The sequence below is a fragment of the Abramis brama genome (assembly GCF_963993115.1).
Source record: "Abramis brama genome assembly, chromosome: 9".
NCBI lineage: Eukaryota > Metazoa > Chordata > Actinopteri > Cypriniformes > Leuciscidae > Abramis > Abramis brama.
In genome coordinates this window covers 33,599,780-33,621,298 of record NC_139971.1, presented here as the reverse complement: position 1 = coordinate 33,621,298, position 21,519 = coordinate 33,599,780, and the positions used below count along the sequence as shown (strand labels likewise).

The window sequence follows — 21,519 nt, the reverse complement described above, 5'->3', positions numbered from 1 at the left end:
AACGTGCTAAAGCAGTGTGTTAGCATTTCAGGAATTGTGTAAGACGTGACTTACAGCCATCAGACGTTTTCTTTAGTAACATAAGCCATCTTGTGAATGGCAAGGTAGTAAATACTCCCTATTTGTATCCGTGAAGCTGGGTGTAAAGGGGGAAGGAAGGGCCAAAGAAAGCCAGGTTCAGTTGAGAACCCGACAATTCGATCCTATTGATGTGTTTCAAGAAGCAGCGGTACTGTAACTCAAGACAAATACCATGTCAGACTTTGTGAACTATTCTAAGCATCAGTTGCTGACACCAAGGCTGGGGGGCTGGGAGGTGGCACAGCAAGCGGCTTAACAAGGCCCACCCACAGGAACTGCCACTCTATGAGGAGCGTTTGACTCCCTCTGCTTCACCGTTGTGAAATATCTGTCTGTTTTTAGACTTCACATGTTCACATGATGTCCAAACCTCTGCTGTAGCTCGGGACTAAATGTTTCCGTAAGTTGTTTTTTTTCTGAAGGGTCATTCATAGCTGTGGTGCTTAAGCCTCTTAACGGTGTGAGGATGTAGAGGTGAACAGCACTACTCTTGGTATGAAGATCGGCGGATAAGCGTCTTTTGTGACCTTGGATCTTTTCAGAGGCTGAAGCTGGATTCCACCAGGGACACATGGTCCAGAGTGACAAGGCCATCTGCTGTAGCGCCAGCACTGCAGTGGGAGGGAGGAGAAAGATGAAGGGGTGGTTTGTAGGGGGTGAGGGTACAGAGAATTCCTCCTCCTCGGGTGTGGAAGGACTAGATATTCTGGGAGATCATTGCCAGCACCTTGGATTGAGACTTATTTCTTTAGTGTCACATTTTTTCCTTCAACTTTCTTTCCCAGCTTTCCAAAGAGACTGAGGTTGGGTCTTTAACGTCTAAAGAAATCATGATTTTGTGATTCATATGACGTGTTTTCAAAGTGATGAGCAATGAGGATCTGTACTCTGAATACCTTGCAAGCCGTAGATCCAGTTTCTTCAACATCTCTTTGCACCCAAAGCTGAGAGTTGTGGATCAGCGAAGCAAGTGGGTGCAGATTTCTGGGGTGGAATTGACGGGTGAAAGACAAAACAATTGCACCCTTGCACTTCCCCAGACGGCCGAAGAGCCAAACGGATGGTTATTTTTATGAGGGACTTTGTAGCAGAAATGGGTCAGGACCAAACCAAACAGCAGATTGAGAAGGGACTGAAGCTCTACCAGTCGAATGACACGGAAAAGGCTTTATATGTCTGGATGAAAGTGTTAAGGAAGACATCTGATCCTGGGGGGAAGTTTCGCGTTTTAGGGTGTCTGATCACAGCACATTCAGAAATGGGGAAATACAAAGAGATGCTACAGGTAAGAGCCGCTTATACAACCATCCTGCTCTCGTGCCTTGATATTATGTTTGTCAAAAAAGTTAATTCCATCTACTGACATGTAAACTGTTAAATGGATCATTTAAATTGAGGGATCTTTCATTTAAATGGACCTGTATGACTTTATTTCTTCCTTTCCATATAATAAAAGTCAAATGGGATCGTAACAACATTGGACCCCATTGACTTTCATTGTATGGTCAAAAAGCACTTTTTTGTGTTCTGCAGAAGAAATAATGTTATACATGTTTGGAACAACATGAGGGTGAGTAAATTAACTATCCCTTTAAACATTGATATCTGGTAAATAATTGATAAATACACAAACTGAGACATGATTTGCACCAATTTGCTTGCAACCTTATTGAGACAGATTTCAAACTGATATATATACCAATGTGAAACATGCATATAATATATAACTTCCATAGTTACATGGAAGGTAAGGAGAGCCACATGCAATTTGATCCTCAGCACAGAGCATCTTGTTGACATAAACCTCCTTGCAGAGGGACCTGCTTTCCCGAGTTCAGCATAGACTTCATTTGCACTATGATGTGTTTAAACAACTGTAGTTCTCACATAATAATAATAAAGCATGCTTGATATCTGTTGTGGTATGTAGACCATCTTAACAGTAGTACATTGTCTTGTCTAGTGTCATATCTGGTTGCAACAGGATTCATTTTTCCCTATGGGGAAACACCTGAACGGGCTTTTATTTTCAATGCCAATTGTAAAATTCTGGTGTTTTCTGTCCCTATGTACATGCAACCATCGAACAGTACTCACTAGCTCAGATAAACACAGCCAGAGAGATGGAGGACCCTGACTACCTGACGGAGGGCTACCTGAACCTGGCACGCAGCAACGAGAAGCTTTGTGAATTCCAGAAGACAGTCTCATATTGTGAGACCTGCTTAAACATGCAGGGCACCACTGTTAGCCTACAGCTCAATGGGCAAGTGTGTTTGAGCATGGGCAATGCCTACCTGGGCATTAGCGTTTTCCAAAAGGCCTTAGTGAGCTACGAGAAGGCCCTGCGATACGCTCACAACAACGATGACAAGATGCTGGAGTGCAGGGTCTGCTGCAGTTTGGGCAACTTCTACATCCAGCTTAAGGTATCAATACATTATCACTCTTTTTTGCTTCTGACACACCTACTCATTTTATTATTACTAGTTTAAACATTTTATATAATAGTAAAATCATCAAATGGGTGGATGGAAATTATGGAGTCACCCAAAAGAAATTATATGTATATTATATATATATATATATATATATATATATATATATATATATATATATAAAAAAATGTCAACTCTTTTCTAGATCCAGTACATACATTCTTTTAACTATAATGAGGTGCATTCTGGGATGCTTTTAAACAGTATTGAAGGAGTTTCCAAAAATTCTGGACACTTGTTGGCTACTTTTCCTTCACTATTAGCTTATCAATTAAAACTAAATATATTTAAATAAATAGTAACACTTTATTTTAAGGTGACATACTTACACGTCCTTAGAATAGAATAACTGTAAATTATGCATAATTGCAAGTCATTTACCCTAAACCAAACCCTAACCGTAACTCTATAGTATTTAATTGTATTAATGTAGTTAATTAATATTACTCAGTACTTATTTGAATAACTACAGTGTAACTACTAATTCATTCATAGGATTGTCTACAATCTAGCCTTTAGATCAGGTTTAAGATCATGTCCAAATGTTTGACTAGTAGTGTATACTACTGTTCAAAGTTTGTTTTTTAATGTTTTTGAAAATGGTTTCTTATGCTCAACAAGGCTGCAATTATTTCACCAAAAACAGTAATACTGTGAAATATTATAATTTAACAATTTATTTTTGATGCAAAGCTGAATTTTCAGCATCATTACTCAAGTATTCAGTGTCACATGATCCCTCAGAAATCATTCTAATATGCATTTCCTTTTATAATCAATGTTGAAAACAGCTGTGCTGCTTAATATAAATAGAAAGTTCAAAAGAACCACATTTATTCAAAATAGGAATCTTTTGTAACAATGCAAAGGTCTTTAATGCATTCTTGTTGAATATTTTAAATTAAAAAAAAATTCAGGCCACAAAGTTTTGAACAGTAGTGTGTGTATTAACTGATGAAAACCCTAAGTATGATCATTGTCTACCAGCATCACTGCATACTGTATTTGTTTTAGGCCTACAGTTATTCGAGCTCTATTTCACTCACTGACAGAGTACGAAGTTTTTACATCACTAACAAACTGCCTTCTTGTTATGTACAATGTATCCAATTGCAAGTCAGACAAAGCAGGTTTGGCTCGATATAGGCATTTGTACTCACCTTGACACTAGAGATTTGAAGAGAGTAAATCCCCTGGATTGCCAGGAAGGCCTGCTGTAATATGTATGTGATGAAGAGGCATGCAGAGAATGTAAGCGCTACTAGGAGCAATAACAAGACAGCTCCTTTTAGCTGTGGCAGAGTTCTATCTCCCTGCACAGGAGAAATGATCAGCTTTGAGTGGTTGGTTGCTTTCTGCATTCTCATTTACATTTTCATCAACATCTCTCTGATAATCATATTTATTTAAATGTATTCATGTATTGACTTAATATTTCATTCTAAGTGTGTCAGTCACTTTCTTTACTAGTATTTGGTTGGTGTTTTGAATCAACATTCTTAAAGATACAAGTTCCTAATAATTATGTACAGCTTGTTTTATGCTAATAAGTGTCCCTATCTGCATATTTTGTGCTGTTGCAGGATTATGAGAAAGCACTCTTCTTTCCTTGCAAAGCAGCTGAACTGGTGAATGACTATGGTAAAGGATGGAGTCTAAAGTACCGTGCCATGAGCCAGTACCATATGTCCGTGGCCTACAGGAAGCTGATACGTTTACCAGATGCAATGGAATGCTGTGAGGTACAAACATTAAATATGATTTTATGACACGTCAACCATTTTTTAAATAATAATGTGTGTATGACTTTTTATCACATACACTGTAAAAAATAATTGTAATTTTAACTGTAAAAGACTGTAACAAATGTGACAGTAAAAACCAGTTAATTGGTTAACAGTAAGTTCCCCTTCTATATATGGGTAAAAACTATAATAGATTTAATATTTTGTCATTTTACAGTAAAATACTGTTAAATGTACCATTTTTGGAAGTAAAAAGAACAAATCATGTATGTAAAATGTACAGTGAAAAGGAATAAATTGACATTCCCAAAATTCTGTGTGACACTTCCCATTTGAAGGTTTTATTTTTTAATAATCATGTTCCTTCTTTTCTTTTTTATTATCAGTTACGTAGTTTTTATTATATGTTACATCTTATGTTATTTAACCCTCTGGTGCTCTTCGTGTGGTGGTCAAAAATGACCAAAAAATTATTATTTAAATGAAATGAATGCAGCCTACTATATTTTAGTAATACTTTTTTATTTAATATTTTGTATTTTTAGGGGATTTTATGGTACTAAATTATATTTATACTGTAGTTATAATCACTTTTTGAGCATAGACCTGAAAATGAAATTTCCAAATTAATCTGTCATAAATCCTAAATGCTTTGGAGCACAGACTTTGGTCTCTTTTTAAAAACGACACGTGGCAGATTATTGCTGAAGTGGAAAAAGTAAAAAAAAAAAAAAAAATGTAAATGAAATATATAGTTTCCAAAACACGTTTTACTCTGCTAGAAAATCAAAGCCATAAATCTAAACAAGTTGTGCTTCAAATTTGAGCTTGATATCTAAAAAAAAATTAGCTTTCAGTAAGATTTTGTTTGGGCGCAGTACCAAAAGTTTCCACTAGATGAAATTAGTTTCACATTAATTTAATTTTCAGTGAAAAATGACTGCACAGCACCAGAGGGTTAATGAATGTTTATTGTTTAGTGTGTTACCATAATACTGTTTTGTATTTGTGTCCGTGACACGGCTTGCACCCTCTATATATTACGGTAGTATTTTCCTCAGCTTGTGGAAAAGTTACTTGTGATGAACTTAGATTCATCATGTGGTTTTCTCTTTACCCACAGTGTTATGTTTATGTAACGTGCAAAACAGCCTTTAGCACGCTAGCAGCATGACCTTGCTAATACAGCAGAAAAGGGCTGTTGGATTTACTGATTTAAAATGTTATATTTTTTTGTAAATTACCATTTTAAATGGTAAAATGTACAGGTAAATATCTTTACATTTTTACTGTTTTATCTACAGAATTAATCTGGCAACCACAGCTGCCAGTTTTATTCTGTAAAAACGACATGATATTTTTAATGAAATTTATTCATTTGGCCACTTTGCTCTTCAAATATACATTTAGCATGTGTATTTATGTTGTAGTGTGTATCATAAACTTACAAATATGGCAGCTTGGGTCAATGGTCACCTGGACGAATTTAAGGCAGCATCTTAATCCCCCAGGATGCCGCATGTTGATCATATTTATCAGTCCCCTTGGCGTAACCCTGGCCTCTGAATTTCTGCAGCTTGGGCCACGACACAACTGACAGGTGCAGCTATTTGTAGGGCTAGTTGTGCCAGTCCTCTTTACTATGGCTGATAAAAATACGCCAGTCGAGAGTCCATCCTGCTGAGGTGCCGTCTGAGAGGAGTGTTAATGAAGAGCAGAGCTTACACTTAGCCCCCCTCGCTAATGACGAGGAGAGAAATATCACAAGCAGTCATTGCTTTGGACTGTGAGCGTCACAATGTGTGCCGTCTGCAGCAGTGATTCACACACGTCAAACAGTGCAGGGGATTAATGCAGGCTATGTGCCAGCTGTCACGCAACTGAACTTTTGGTACATACGCTACTGGTCAAAAAGTTTGGAATAATTACGTTTTTTGAATGTTTTTGAAATGTTCACCAAGGCTGCATTTATTTGAGCAAAAATATAGTAAAAACTGTTTAAATTGTTGTGAAATATTATTACATTTTAAAATAACTGTATGCACGTTTTATAAACGAGGCCCAACGTGATTACATAATTTCTAGGTAATATGTGAAGTCAAAGAACATCTGGTGGTGGGACATTTGAGCCACCTGGGGAAATGTCTGAGGGAGGATATATTGTCTGTCGTAAATGGAAGTGACAGTAAGATTAACTTTATGCTTACTTAAACTGTATACTGTATGTGCAATACGTGCAACGTGGAGCTGTTCTTATTTTAGGTTTAAGAAAATGTAAAGGAAATATACTTGGCGAAAGCATGCAAAAGCAAACTAATGTTGTAAAAGGAAAACAGTTTGTGAAACTGGAGAACAACATGCATACATGATTCCTTAATATTGACATAAAACCGTATGTCTCTCAGGAATCAATGAAGATTGCATTGCAGCATGGAGATCGACCTCTTCAGGCACTGTGTCTGCTTAACTTTGCTGATATTCATCGCTGTCAGAAAGATGTTGATGTAAGTTTAATGCAAACCCCAATATCTTTTTTCTATTTTACTCAAGCTTGCTTTCCAGTATATTGCTGGCATTTCTGTTTTTTATCCTTAAAATCACATTTGATATCATTATAGGGATCCTACTGAAAATTACTAGTGCATTTGGCACATCATTTTTATACAAACAATTTTTTCACTGTCCCACTTACACATTATTAGAGTGTTGTGCTTCACGGTTATGATGACTAAAATCATAATTGTCATTTATTTCCTTTTATATCATAATCACGATTAGTAAATGTTGATCAATGGAATTTACATTAATATACAACATTCTTGCAACTTGCTACAATGTTCAACGCTGCAAAAAATTACCTAATTACGGCAGCCATAATCACAAATGTTTTTTCGATTATTCCTGCATTCCTATTGTAGAATACTCAATACTCAAGTCTGTAACAGTTGCTTTTCTTTATGCACTCACCTTCAATACAGAAAGCATTCCCTCGCTATGAGTCCTCCATGTGCATAATGTCAGAGATTGGCAACCGCCTTGGACAAGCATCCATCTACGTCGGAGTGGGAAAGTGCTGGATTCTGCAGAAGGAATACGATAAGGTCATGAAACTGATTTGATTGTGTTGTTGTCATGATAGATGTCCATTACTGAACATTTGTGATCGACACATCTGGAATATCTCAGACTATTGTCTTTACAATTGTATGACTTTCACAGGCTCTGGACTCAATGCAAAGAGCACATGATCTGGCCGAGGCGATTGGAAACAAGGTGATGCATCTGTTTTAGATGACATGCCATTAAACCCATTCAGAAGATAAATACATGCTCTGTATTAGCATTAGCATAGCATTTAACCATCCATCTCTGTGTTGTTCTGTTCCAGCTGTGCATCCTGAAGGTGCACAGCCTGTGTGAAGGCATCTACCGCAGTAAGGAGCAGCAGGATGAGCTGAGAGAGCAGGTCGTGAAGTTCCTGCAGTGTGTAGAAGAGCTGGAGCTCTACTGTGGCATGTGTGGGGAGTCTATCGGAGAGAGGAACCAGCAGCTGCAGGCCTTGCCCTGCTCTCACATTTTCCACCTCAAGTAGGTATTGTATATTGCTCTCTGTAGTCACCAGCTATGAGGAACTACGCAACTCACTATGTTCTGTTCACACACGCAGGTGTCTGCAGACAAATGGCACGAAGGGCTGCCCAAAATGTCATCGTTCATCAATGAAGCTGGGTTTTGTATGAAATTGCACTCCTGCCTCGGACAAAACGGCTGAATCCCATCACAATGTCTCGTCTGGGAGCAAAAGTTCCAGGGCCTTCTTCCAGGGAACATTCTAGCTGGACAAAAGGAGGTTTTCCAGTGTTTCCATCCTGCCTTTATGGCTACTGGGAATAATGTGGAACTGAAAGGACATGGATTAATAGTTCAGCGCAGAGACGTCATGAATGACAGCAGATATTTCTTTGAACTGACCTTATAATGCTGCATTGGTGTAAGACAGAAACATTAAAAACAGCCTTTGAGTGGACCATGCAGCATTGCTGTCCTCTTAGTGAGGATATTCATCAAAGAGGTGAGAGCTTTACATATCACGCGGTTTCATAGTGGACATTATTGCTATATTATCTCAGCTGAGCAGAACAAAAACGTCTACCAAATTTCAAGCCCTAATCATTTTTTTCAGATTGAAAAAAATCAATCTATGATCAATGTCATTTGAAAAAGATAAAGGTGTTCTCTTTCAGCTGTTCTGTTTGAGTTTGTTTGAGGTTTGCTTTGAGCTTGTAGTAAACTCAAATGTCTCTAACTGCCTCCTGAAACTGTAAAATTCTGAAGCAACAGGGGCGTGTTCAACTTATTAACTTGACCAATTATGCATTTTGTTAACTATTTATATGACAATTATTTATGTCTTTTAATAAGAAACTTACACAGTACACACAACATTACTTTACTGTTTCTGATAATAGTTGGATGAATTTTACTTTGAATCAACAAAATGTGAAATGTAGTCTATATTAATTTCTTTATTTCTTTATTCAGTGCATTTATATGATGTGCGGTTAGAAGTAGTTTTCGAACATCACCTTATGTATCATCTCCATTATTTTCTACAACCTTCAGAGATTCACAAAAGAGAATGCGCTCTGTATTGAATCAACAAAAACCTGTATAGCACTAAAGTATTTGAGTATGATTAATCAGAATGGCCCATAATTATCTTACCTTTTTATCCTTATTTCTTTCTGGGCACTTTAATTAAATAAATAAATAAGCAAATTGTTATATATATAATCAATTTTGAATGACTATGCCCAAACATTACAAGCGGTATATATACTGATAGACTTTCATATGAACAATCTTATTTGATCATCTGACAAATGTTCATATTCTTTTGTTAATCATTAACTGTCAATTCTCTTACCTTTCATAACTGCTAAATTGATTTCTCATCATTCATCATGTGAGGATTTCAGGTAGAAATCTGAGGTCATGTGCATGTTTCTTTTGACTACTATTTTTAAAAGTGGATCTTCTTTCTTTGCCCCTGTAATATTTCCATAACTAAATAATAAAATACAAATAAAACACATATATTTTATAAAATCGCCCCAAGTATAAGCTCTTGCAACATTTAATCTTGGTTGTGATTAGACATATTCTTACAAATACATACTAAAACAACATGACATGGTGATTTATAATTGTTGAATTGATTAATATATGGGAGCAATATTTAAAAATGCTGCTTATTTATTTCTCTTTTACCTTACTTTCATTTTTATAGTAACTTTTTCCTTTCCTATAAGCTAATTTCCCTGCATGCTGTGTAAAGCCGTTTCACATCCTGGTTACATACAGGTTATAACTACCTCTCCACATTTTCCCCTCACAATACTTGCATGTTTATGCAGTAGAATCTTCTGAAAATGAGAACTGGACACATTGTTTAATTAAGATAAGTCCTGTATATACATTCAATGGACTTTTTCTGGTAAATCTTCAATAAAAAACATTTTTTGCAGCTTCCTTTCTGATGAAGTATCTTTTTAATCAGACCACAGCATGACTCATCATGTCCTCGGAGTTGCACAGCAACATTTGTGACATGTTTAAGAAGAGACACTATTTAAAAATAAGTTTAATAATCAGGTCGAACCAGTCTGTCCCAGTTGCAGTGCTCACTACTTTCAGATTTTCTAAAGAGAAAACACATCTCAAAGACTTTGGATTTGCAAATTCACCACTGTGGAGGATCTACAGTGTCCCGTGTGCTCTGAGGTCTTCGATGTCCCTGTCACACTGGGTTGCAAACATAGCTTCTGCAAAACCTGCGTTCGGACACACTGGACTGTAGAGGAACACGACAATGTCCTCTGTGCCGCTGTACAGAGAGCTCATCCAGGCCTCCAATCAATCTGGCTCTAAAGATAGCCTCGGATGTCTTCAAAAAGAAGCCGGAGCAGTTCAGGGTTAAATTGGTGGAGTTTTGCTCAAAACACAATGAGGAACTGAAGCTTTTTTGTCGGAAAGATGCAGAATTTATCTGTGATGTTTGTACGTCATCAAGAGGTCACAGAAATCATGATTACTGCCCTATAGCCGAGGCAACATCGGAAATAATGGTAAGGAAACGTACGTTAACCTGTATGAAGAAGATGAGTCTTATGTCTTTTGTAGCTAGATATTAGCATTTGTAGATATGTAAACTGTGTGGGCTATACAGGCCGTTCATAATTATAATTATGACATAAAATGTAATATTCATGAGATGAAAAGTCGAAATTATAACAGTCATAATTTTAACTTTTATCTCAATTTCTACTTTTTAATCTCATAATTTTGACTATCTCGTAATTACGATTTAGTATATCATAATTTTGACTTTTTATCTCATAATTACGACTTAGTATATCAATTGTTGTGGCAGAAATGGTGTCAAAGGTCTCAAGTTAAATGGGATTGGTTTATAAATATAAATCTTTCCATACACTCACCCCACAGAAAGTGCTCACAACTAGGTACAATCCAATGAAAAAACACCTAACCACTTTTCAAAGGTTAAAGGGGAGCTTGGAGGAACTGGAAGCATACATACAGGTGAACTATGTACAAACCTACAGTCCCTCAACATTAACTTCCTCATGAATCATCCAGTCAGATTTACTGTTATTCTAATTTACAGAAACAAGCAGCTGAAACTGCTGCAGAAGTAAAACAAGAGTATGACAAGTTATATACAATCCTGAGGGAGGAGGAGGCAGCTCGACTCATGGTGCTTCAAAATGAGAGCAACAGCAAGACCGAGGTGGTGAGAGAGAAACTGGAGGAGGTCAATAAGAGCATTGAAGAGCTCTCTGACATCATCAACTACATAGAACCCATCATAATAGCAGATGATCTGACATTTTTAAAGGTCAATATGCTTTTAAACCATTATTTCTACTTAAAGGTGCTGTGAGCGATGTTATAGATTAGATATTCCTGAACTTCCTCCTTACCGAATCAATACATCCTGTATTTTTACAACCCTGCCGCATTGGTGTAACCACGTATATGGTATCATCACCTGTCATTCAGCTTATTGGTCTCATTATTTTCCTCTGTCTTTAATTGCCTTGCTTTTTAATTGCATTTCGACATAAACATACACTTGAGGAATATCTTTGTGCCACTCTGTGTGAACGGACCCTAATAATATAGGTAAGATACCTAACCTTACCTAAGATACCTAACAGTAGTTTTCAGGTCTAGAAATTGAATAAAGTAATCAAATGTAAAACGGATGTGCACGCACACGAGCGAGTTCTCTTTGCGGCTTCTTGCGCTTGAGTGTTTAAATTGACAAGGCTTAAATGAGTTTAATTTAAACAAAGATATCAACGTGGTGTTCAGGTCTCACCCGGGTAATAACAGTGTAAAGTCATATTAGAGCATACGGCGCAATATCTCAGTACAGTTTTTCAGTGACATCTTTCGGGCATTAGGATAATTTTCAGCGTAGTATTCTATAAAAATCACAAACAAAACCTTTAAGTTAGGTTCCTTATTTGGCCTTATCTGATGCAAAAAATAAAGTCTGGTTCAAAGGATTAAAATTATGCTAATACCTTTACATTTTCTCTACCTACAGGAATGTAAGGAGGCAATACGACGGTACTGTTAGCAATTGCTTTAAATTTAATCAGTCTGTTTTCTCTTTTCACACTGAATGCATTCATTCTAGGACTAACAACACTGTACCTGAACCGGAATATCCAACAAGGGCACTTATAGATGTGTCTCTGTACCTGGGATCATTAAAGCACAAGGTCTGGAAAAAATTGGAAAACGATGTCAGCTACTGTAAGTACACATCAAATGTCTTCCGAGCACTTTAAAGTCAGCATGAAACGGAAGTTGTGATAGTCTTTTCTTCCCTATTGAAATCGCTTCTCGAACAAGAAAAAATGTAGGACCAGACCTGATTTTGTCCATCGGGAATCGATTGGATCAGTCGTTGTGAGTGACAGGTTGTCCCGCCCTCACGCCAGTAAACACGTCATTGCAAGAGAAAGGGGAGGCTATTTTGATTAAAGATTACCAGGGCCCATGAGTTAAAAAAGAAAAAAGCTTTTACAATAAATACTGCAATATTCCAATGTCAATTTCGATTTATATGGTGACTTTAAAGGGAGTGTTCTTCCCAAACTGCAATTCTGATATCGTTTATTAATCCTAGTGTTTTTAGGCAGCATGGCAGTACTTGCTGCTAGCGGCTTCAATTCAGGAAAGCAGCGCTGGTATGTAGAGGTGGCACACAGCAAAGAGTGGTACGTTGGAGTGGCACGAGTGTCCATAAAGAGGAAGACTGCAGTTTTCCTCAACCCAGCAGAGGGTTTCTGGGTAATTGCAAATAATGAGGAATCCTACTGGGCTCAGACCTCTCCTGGCACTCTACTGACTCTGAAAAAGAAACCACAGGTAATCACAGTTGAACTGGACTATGACAGAGGAAAGGTTTCTTTTTCTAACGCAGCAGATGGTGCCAGTATTTACACATTTAAAGAGAAGTTTACTGAGAGAATCTTTCCTTATTTTGCCACTGGGATAAATGAGGGGAACACACTTAGAATATGTGCACTTTAATGTGTCAGTAATGCGGTACAAATATGTAAATATGTATCATACAACCACTATTAACCAACATAAATGTTAAGGTCACATTTTCCCCAAAATCAGAGGGATAAAATAAGCTTATTTTAGGATCATTTGTGCATTGTGCCATTTTTATGGGACCATCATTTATTTATTTTTTATTACCATTATTTTCAAGGGTCATTATCATTTAATTTCCATTACTACATTTTTACAATCACTTTAAATCATGATTACGATGTGAAATGATGATTAAAAAGTGCAGCAGCACAGTATGTTTCATATTCCTTTAAGGATATTTCTATTTTGTAACTATTTACTTGAGCTAAATGGTTATTTCTGATTCAGAACATTGCAGAGCTATTTTTAGGGTAAGCATTTCAAGCGCAGAGTATCATCTACCTGAGTCATCTGCAAGTCACACAGAACGGACAGCCAAAGAAGACTACTACTACTGTACTTACAGTATTACAAATATGCTTCAAACTATGCTCTTAAATTAACATGAAAAACCTTTAGATAACATATTAAAATGTGTTTTACACCACTTTGAACTGTACAAGGCCTCCTGATCAAAGGAAGGTCAACCCATTACAAGAAACTCAGAAAAGCAGTGGTAGAGAAAAAGAATATGGTAAAGCAAACAATTCTGCTTATAATCTACATAACATATAAAGATCTTTAACCATGGTCTTATTTTACCATGGTGCACTAAGAAAGACTCATTTCCACCTACTATCATCAGATGTTTGTTTATGTATTAGTGATTCTGTTTAGTAAAAACTCCAATTCATATTGCAGTTCTTCATCAGAAAACCTTTTGTTTGCTATTTCTCAGTTCATTCAGTTTTGTCCCATTCATAGGCCAACATCCGTAATGAAAAAGACAAACTAAATAAAATATGATCCTATTGTTTCAGTTTCTGAACAAGACGTTCATTCATCCAATGCAATGGTATCAAACACAAACAAGGGCAAACAAGACCCAGTTTGTAGCAAACCAAGTGGCTTGAGGGACCTTTAAAAAGCATTTTAAGTAGTTTTAAAAAAAAGCATTATGTCGTGCCACATAATTTCTTGTCATAGGACTTGTGTTTATTAGAAATACTGCCCTTTGTAATGCTCCTTCTAATGTGTTCAGCATGCAAATCCTCCACTAACTGCATCCATGGAGCTCACAATGCCACCTCAGTCTCTTATGTCCTCTTGTGGACAGATGTACTGTACACACAGAGACACCGGGCTGTAGTAGTAGTAGACTAAATATATTAAATGGAGTATTAAATGGACCAAATCCAAAGCTTTGCTTAGCCTGTGCTCTTTAGAGCTTAATTGGAAAACTGAGAGATTACATCTGACATCAATAATCAATGCATCAATCACTGAAAGAGAAAGTGGAGCAACTACCTAAGCTCCCAGCAACAATTCTGCAAGACATAAATCTTGTAAAGGGATTTCAGACTAGCATTAGGATTGGTATTTCAAGCTCAGTTGTCATTCATAAACCCACTTTTCATTGTCAGTGCCAGTTCTGAGAATCAAATATGGCTGGTCTTTATGTTTTATCTTTATGTTTGTATATTTGCATTCCATTAAGCCATGCCAGAGTGGATCTACAATAAATAGCAGCTGTTCTCAGCCTTATTTGGGAACTTACCAGAATCACCTTACGGTTAAAGATCAAACTTAAAAGCATAGAAATCTTTCTATACATATTTTTCAAGTAAATAACCAACACATTTAAATTAAACAGCATTAGATCGATCAAGTGTCTGCTAGAATGTCAGTTCTCTTTGTCTTTGACTTTAGTTTTTCTTTGAGATGACATATCTTTCAGTTTAGAGTCTAGTTTTCTCTGCAGATATGCTTTTTTATTCGGATCCATTGATTTGTCCTTCTGTCCACTTCCTGCGTAGAGCACCCCTTCTTTACTTATCCTCATTCTAGCCTGAGCTTTTGCTTTGTCTCCACATCCGTGAACCTAAAAAAGACAATACATTATTTAGAACACATCTTTAATATGAATGGTTAAAAATGATCATAATACATTTTTTATTATTTAATTTTAATGACTATTTATGACCCTCTCTCTGGCGTTTTTTATTGTATGACATGGTTACAAATTTTATACTGCACTTTGGGCTTATAATAAACTTTGAACTTGAAACTTAAAGTCTCTGATGCCAACAGCCTGGAACATTATTAAAAAGAACAGGTGTTAATTTATAATAGCATCTAACCAGCTTTCACTGTATAACATCATCTTGACTGTATACAGCCATTTCTGGTTACTGAATACAATGAATTCAATAAACGGTTGATTTAGACAAGGAACAAAGTTTCAAGTTTTGAAAGTTACAGTCCATTTTCATATTACAATTATCTCAAGGAAAGGAATAAAGGAATATTTAGTTCTTCATGATATGACCTCTTTAAAATAAAATATAAAGCAAGGTGTACCTCAGGTATATGGTGACTAAGACAGTATTGTCTGTTACAGTGGAGGCAGAGCTGCCCTAGTGTGAGGACGCTGGCTTTGCACTTCACAAAAGCACACACGCTGTCAGCTTTAACCACAGAATCGATAAGAGAGTCAAAATCATCATCAGCTGTGGCAGCTGCAGCTATATCCATGGCTCCTGCTTTTATCTTAGTGCTTCCTATGAAAGAAAGACCATGATGTGTAACACAGAGAATACAAGTATTGAAAGAATTCAGATACTGGGATAGAGATCACAAACCTTTGGAAGATGCTTTGGGTTTCTTAACAGACTGGTTTTTACTCGCATTGAAATCTGGTCTCATGCTCTGCTGTTTTTTCTCCTCTCGTTTCTCCTGCTCCCGGCGCATTCGCTCCAAATGTAGGCTTTTCAAATCAATAGCTGCCTGTGAAGAGGCTTTTTGTGATTCTTCTTGTATCTTTGCTGCTGTACATCCGGTCACGTCTGGTTGTTCAGGCTCCTTCACAGGCTCCTCTGGTCCTGATGGAGGCCGGGACACAGTTATGCGACGGTTTTTCCCTTCTCCCTGGCTTTCATGCCTCAATCCCATTTCTTCAGAGAGCTCATGGACCAGTAGACGCTCGTGGGAATTTAGCGTGGAAGGAAACTGTAGTTCTGTCTTGTTTGGGTCTGTCAAAAAGTTCAGAAGCTGATCCTTTATTTCCTTTTTCTTGTTTTGTGTTTGATTGACGTCTTTGGGTTTAGAATGGAGTGAATTGGTGTTTTTAAGTTGATCTGGCTGAACACTGGACTGACTCGCTTCACTGCTTTTATTGTTTGCACTTTTCTTGTATTCCTGCTCTGATTTCTTGCCTTGATTCTTGGGCTTCTGTTTTACTGATATAGCGTCTTTGGCGTTGATCTGTTTGTCCTTGATCTGTTTGTCCTTTTCATCACGGATGTAATTCTGTGGCACACAGTCTTCCAGGTACTCAAAGGCAGTATGTAATTCTCCGTGTTCAGACATATAGTCCACTAAGGATTTGAGGAAATCATGGTTTCGAACAGTCTGAGTATCACACACTACCGCGAGCTGGCGTCTTGCACGTGTCACAGCAACATTGATCCTTCTGTCTTCAGCAAGAAATCCAACCTCACCTTTGGGGTAAATGAAAGACAATTAATATCTCAACCTTTCCTTATAATCACATATTTGGAGAAGCTGGTGCATTTTATGTCATACAGATTTGAAATGTCAGGAGGGTAAATAAATGGATAAATGTAGATGTAGTCATGATTTAGATCTGGCGTACCCTTCCTGTTGGATCTGACCAATGACAACACCACTGCCTCCTTCTCTCTGCCCTGAAAACCATCAACAGACTTGATCTCCAGCTCTGTATATTTATGTGACAGTTTCTGTCTCAAAAGATCCACCTGAAATAGATAAAATCCTGTTTTTTTAATGCGTGAATGAATGATATTCATAATGAAACAGCAGTGTAATCCTAATGAAGGCATTGCTTTGCACAGATAGTTTTTTTTTTTTTTTCACACATAAGTACTTTAAAAAGCATCTCACCTGGAGATTATAGGGCGCAATAACTGCAATGTCTTTGACATGAACTCCAGCCTCAGTAAGAGCTTTGATATGAAGTGCTACAATGTCTACTTCTCCTGTGAAGAGAATAAATATTAAAGCTTATTCATATACAGTATTTTATTATTAAATATATATATATATATATAATGTATGAATTAGAGCAATAGCACAGCTATACATAAAATAATGGGAGACATATCAGGGCAAATTATTGGTGCGCCCAGGACAGCAAGTCTTTGTGATGTATCGACAGTTATGGTATCCAGGGTAATGTCGGCATACCACCACATAGGACAAACCGAGGTTTCATTATCCAATCCCTTATATTAAATATGTTAAGTGATATAAAGAGGAGGTTGTATTTGGAGCTGATATCAACCTTGATTGCCTTTAGACTGCTCATCTGTGTCCTCCATCTCATTCAGGCCACAGCCTGCAGTGTCAATGAGCAGAAGGGGAATTCTGGTTTCCTCAACATCAGCAACACCAGCCAGGTCTCTGTTCAAGATACAATCAGTATATCTTCCTCCATATTACCTCAACACAAGTTAGCTAGCAAACTTAAAATAAACATTAAAAAAAATTTAAACACTGTCTAAAACACAGCAGTATTGGGGACAGCGATTCTTTGTTATTTAATTTCTTTTTTTTTATTTCCTTAGGGGGAACAACAAGGTAGAATTTCCCTGATTTAAAAATTATGATAAAGGGGAAGTTAAAAACTCTAGGGACAAGCCCAAATAGTGAAACCGATAATTAAAGATACACAATGAAACATTTTATAAAGCTATCATAACCTACAGTATTTTTAAATCATCTTAAAAAGAAAAGTTCCACTAATTGAACAATAAAACATAGTACATGACCAACAGTGCCAAATAAAACGTTTAAATGTTTTCTCCAGAAACTTCTAACATATTTTACACACCTAAGCAAGTGTTTCTCCACTGAAGGGTGGGCAAACAGCTTTCCCTGATACATCTGCTCTGAAGCCCACTGCATGATGGCACTGTTCATACGGTACTGAGTGGTCAGCATTCGAACCACAGAGTCTCCATATTTCTTTATTAGCCTCTCCATTAGGCTGACAGACAGGCCTTTAGATGCAGCACTGTGAAAGTTAAAGATAGATAACATTTATAATATGGACAACATTTTATCATTATGAGGGTACGTTTTCAACTAAATGTAATTCATACTTAAGGGCCTGGTTTCACAGATTAAACTGTTTCACTGATTTCACCTTAGATTAAGGCAGGAGCAAGCTACTTAAATTAGGACATTTAAGTATGGCACTGACATATTAAGATATACCAGTGCAAGTTGCTTTCTGTTAAGATCGCTCAAACATGCATTTTAGTCTGGGACTAGGGTTAAGCCTCGTCTGAGAAACCGGGCAAAAGTTACATAAAGTTTATCAGAAAAATAGACCAAAAAGTATTTCAAAAGATATATCCTGAAAAGAAAACGTTAGAGCTCATCAAGAATGGATACCATAAAGCAAATAATTCACAAACTTAAGATACATTTCCTTTTCCTCCACACCTCTGTGATTTGATCGTGGGTGGCAGCTGTTTGTAATCCCCAGCCAGTATGCATTTGCGTGCTTTGAGCAGAGCAATCCAACAGCTGCTCTCTAGAGCCTGAGCACACTCATCTATCACCACCAGGTCAAAATGATCTTTAGGAAGATGTTTGAGAGGACCTTCGTCAGAGGCTCCTATATTACACAAATAAATCATATTTGAGTTTAAATTAGGCATAAACAAACAAACATTTCCTGAAATAAAAATCATGACCACTAGGGAAGGTTTACTTGCCAGTGTTAGTTGCTAGAATGACATTGGCTCTTTTCAGGATCTGAGTGATAGCCGTTTCCTCCCTGGTCCTCAGCTCTCGCCGCAGTTCCCCGATTTCCCGTTTCAGATTGCTCCGTTGGCCTTTGTCCCGAGCCTTCTTCATTTCATTCTGTCAATGCATTGGATTTGTTTTTTATTATGACTGTATTACAATACAGCTTAACAGATGGCCCCAAATCACATTTGAACACTCAAGCCGCACTTTTAAAAGTTTGCTGTTTTGAATATACAACATAAAACCAAGCAGCATTTGCAAACAAATAATGCTAGACTTAATTTTGAACAGTATATTTATTATTTTATAATTTAACCATGAAATCAAAATGAATGGACAATTCTTATTTTTATGGAATATTGCAGTTATTTGCACACATTATTATGTGCCCTTGTAATCTTTAATCAAAATATCTTCCCCTCCCTCTTGCAGCAACATCTCTTGTCTTCTCTGATAGCGCGTTTACTAGAGCAAGGGCAGGACAACCTGTCAATCACATGAAATCACAGCAACAGCCAAACCACAATGATCCTACAATCCAGTCAATTCCTGATGGACCTGCCTTACTTTTTTTTTTTGCTCAAGAAGCCATTTCACTCATACGTCACAATAGGGAAGAAAAGACTATCGCAACTTCCTTCTCATGCCGACTTTAAATAAAAATTTTTGTGAAATGTTTTGCTTGAAAAAAGTGCTTTTAAGTTTTGAAATACATTTGGGGCCAATTAACCAGTTAAATGGGCAATTCAAAACAATTATGAGAAATCAAAATCTTACAAAAGCTTTGTCCATGTCTTTGCGAATATCAGAAATGATGTTGGTGTTGTCACTGTGCGCAAGGACCGCATCCAGTGAGTGCTTCTGAATCGACTCGAGCAGACGGGCTGGGTGACCCAATCTTAAAACCTTGACCTTGCTCTTCACAAGACGCTCCACCAAGTTGTCAACAGCCACATTGGAAGGTGCACAGCAAAGGATCTGTTAACATTTACAAAGATGTTCATCACAACACTGCATATATACTACGTCAAATAATTTATACCTTAACTATTCAAATTTAGAGTTTGATATCTTGCTCACCTTTTGTTCTTGTTTTACTGCCTGTAGGATTACTTCAACCACTGTAGTGGTCTTGCCAGTCCCTGGTGGTCCATGTATGATTGCAACATCTTTCTGAGACATTGCAAAGGACACAGCCTCCTTCTGAGAATTATCTAACCCAGTGTTGCTAAATTCCAAAACTTCTGCAATAAAAAGAAACATTAACAGACTTAAGGCCCCATTGGACTAGGCAGGGTGATTTTCCTGCGTAATGCTGTATTTTAGATCCATTTCAGGTGTCACTCCATGTATATGCTTACGTTGATGTGATAATATCCCTGGTTCTGAGTAACCAAAGAGGACACTGATCAGGTAAGATGCAGGGCCACTGCTGTATCCATTTAAAGATTTTAAGGCCCTGCAAGAAGGAAATGCATCAACAATTTCATGTGGAAAAATACAAATAAACCTGTTAATGCAGAGCATATTTCATAAACACAGCTGATTTTGTGTACTACTGTAACAGCTCTGAAAATCCAAAAAAATTGATTTTGAGGAAAAAAGTATTAGTACTTGTATTATTAATGATACTAGCTGTATGAACTGATAATTGCACATACTTTGACAGTCGTCTATAGGTCACATTATTTGCCAGCTTCATTAGATTGTAGAGTCCATCTCTGTCCAAGTTTAAACTGTCCTGTGTATCATCAAAGGCCACCGTCAGGGACGCCTGGGTAACACGTGTTACCACACCTGAGCCCAATTCAGATGGCTGACCCTGACCCTCTGACTGATACAAACCTATAATGTCACCTATAAACAGAATACAAAAGAGAGCAAGTAGCATTAGGTTTCATTAGTAGTACTGTATGAAATCATGTACTCCAATGGATTTTTTATTTTTTTGCACAGAATGTCTCACCAGGTCCGAAGGTATTGCTGGGAAGAACTGAGGGTCCTATACTTTTCCTAGGTTCAAAAACTATTAGACGTCTGCCATACATGCCAGTATGTTGGCTTCCGATCTGAAGTTTCATCAGAAGCACTCCTTTGTGCTGTAGATTCTTGGGAGATAAATTCTCCTGCCATGCTCTGACAACACAAACAATATTTCATAGTTCACTGATACATTTGGGCAATACAAATTAATGGCTAGATAAATACACGAGTAGAACAGTGAGACGTGTGTTATTTACCGTGTTTCTTCTAATTCAGCCTCTCTCTCTTCTTGCAGGAGCTCGAGGGTCTTGGAAACGAAGTTTTCAACCTCCATAGTTGTCAAATCACCTCGAAGGGTAACTAAAAGGATAAGCTTGAAATTCTTACTCTGGTTATTTGCAGTTTATCTATTAAACATTAAGAGGTTTATAATGTCAAAAAAACAATTTTGCTAAGTGACACAAGTGTGCGTATATCATATGAGGCTGTCATGTCTGTTTGTATATTACAGCGCATGCACTGGAATGGGTCCGTCTCTAAATTCAATCCCACTCTGCACAGAAGATCCAGTCAGTATAATTCCGTCACGAACAGAAATAGTCTCTAACTATTAAAACCTAGAGCGATTATAGAATTATATAATGTATATAAATTACCTTTTATCACAGATAAAA

General features: G+C 37.2%; 3 protein-coding genes across 4 annotated transcripts; 2 read left to right on the top strand and 1 right to left on the bottom strand.

The window, feature by feature from the left end:
* The first annotated feature begins 361 nt into the window (after window positions 1-361).
* rapsn (receptor-associated protein of the synapse, 43kD) lies at window positions 362-9,858 on the top strand. Its single transcript, XM_084124545.1, has 8 exons — window positions 362-1,366; window positions 2,172-2,510; window positions 4,163-4,321; window positions 6,730-6,828; window positions 7,303-7,425; window positions 7,544-7,597; window positions 7,713-7,912; window positions 7,992-9,858. The coding sequence occupies exons 1-8, from the start codon at window positions 1,142-1,144 to the stop codon at window positions 8,062-8,064; spliced, it is 1,272 nt and encodes a 423-aa protein (XP_083980671.1). The 5' UTR covers window positions 362-1,141; the 3' UTR covers window positions 8,065-9,858.
* On the top strand, window positions 8,533-12,955 carry LOC311089528 (zinc-binding protein A33-like; the record flags this gene model as incomplete). The annotated part of the gene is made up of 7 exons (XM_084124253.1): window positions 8,533-8,592; window positions 10,147-10,452; window positions 10,832-10,927; window positions 11,013-11,243; window positions 11,961-11,983; window positions 12,054-12,172; window positions 12,549-12,955. 7 exons carry the CDS (start codon window positions 8,533-8,535, stop codon window positions 12,953-12,955), a joined length of 1,242 nt encoding a protein of 413 aa, XP_083980379.1.
* Window positions 12,936-21,400, bottom strand: ighmbp2 (immunoglobulin mu DNA binding protein 2). Of its 2 annotated transcripts, none has more exons than XM_084124409.1 (15): window positions 21,103-21,400; window positions 20,829-20,998; window positions 20,524-20,719; window positions 20,224-20,321; window positions 19,943-20,106; window positions 19,640-19,840; window positions 18,829-18,976; window positions 18,554-18,728; window positions 17,937-18,119; window positions 17,388-17,506; window positions 16,988-17,082; window positions 16,719-16,842; window positions 15,706-16,563; window positions 15,425-15,624; window positions 12,936-14,945 (listed from the first exon to the last, which is right to left on the bottom strand). In XM_084124409.1, the coding sequence occupies exons 1-15, from the start codon at window positions 21,177-21,179 to the stop codon at window positions 14,748-14,750; spliced, it is 3,006 nt and encodes a 1,001-aa protein (XP_083980535.1). In that variant the 5' UTR covers window positions 21,180-21,400; the 3' UTR covers window positions 12,936-14,747. The 2 variants fall into 2 exon arrangements, with proteins under 2 accessions (XP_083980535.1, XP_083980536.1); XM_084124410.1 differs by having other exon boundaries at window positions 19,943-20,103; window positions 21,103-21,361.
* Window positions 21,401-21,519: the final 119 nt, after the last annotated feature.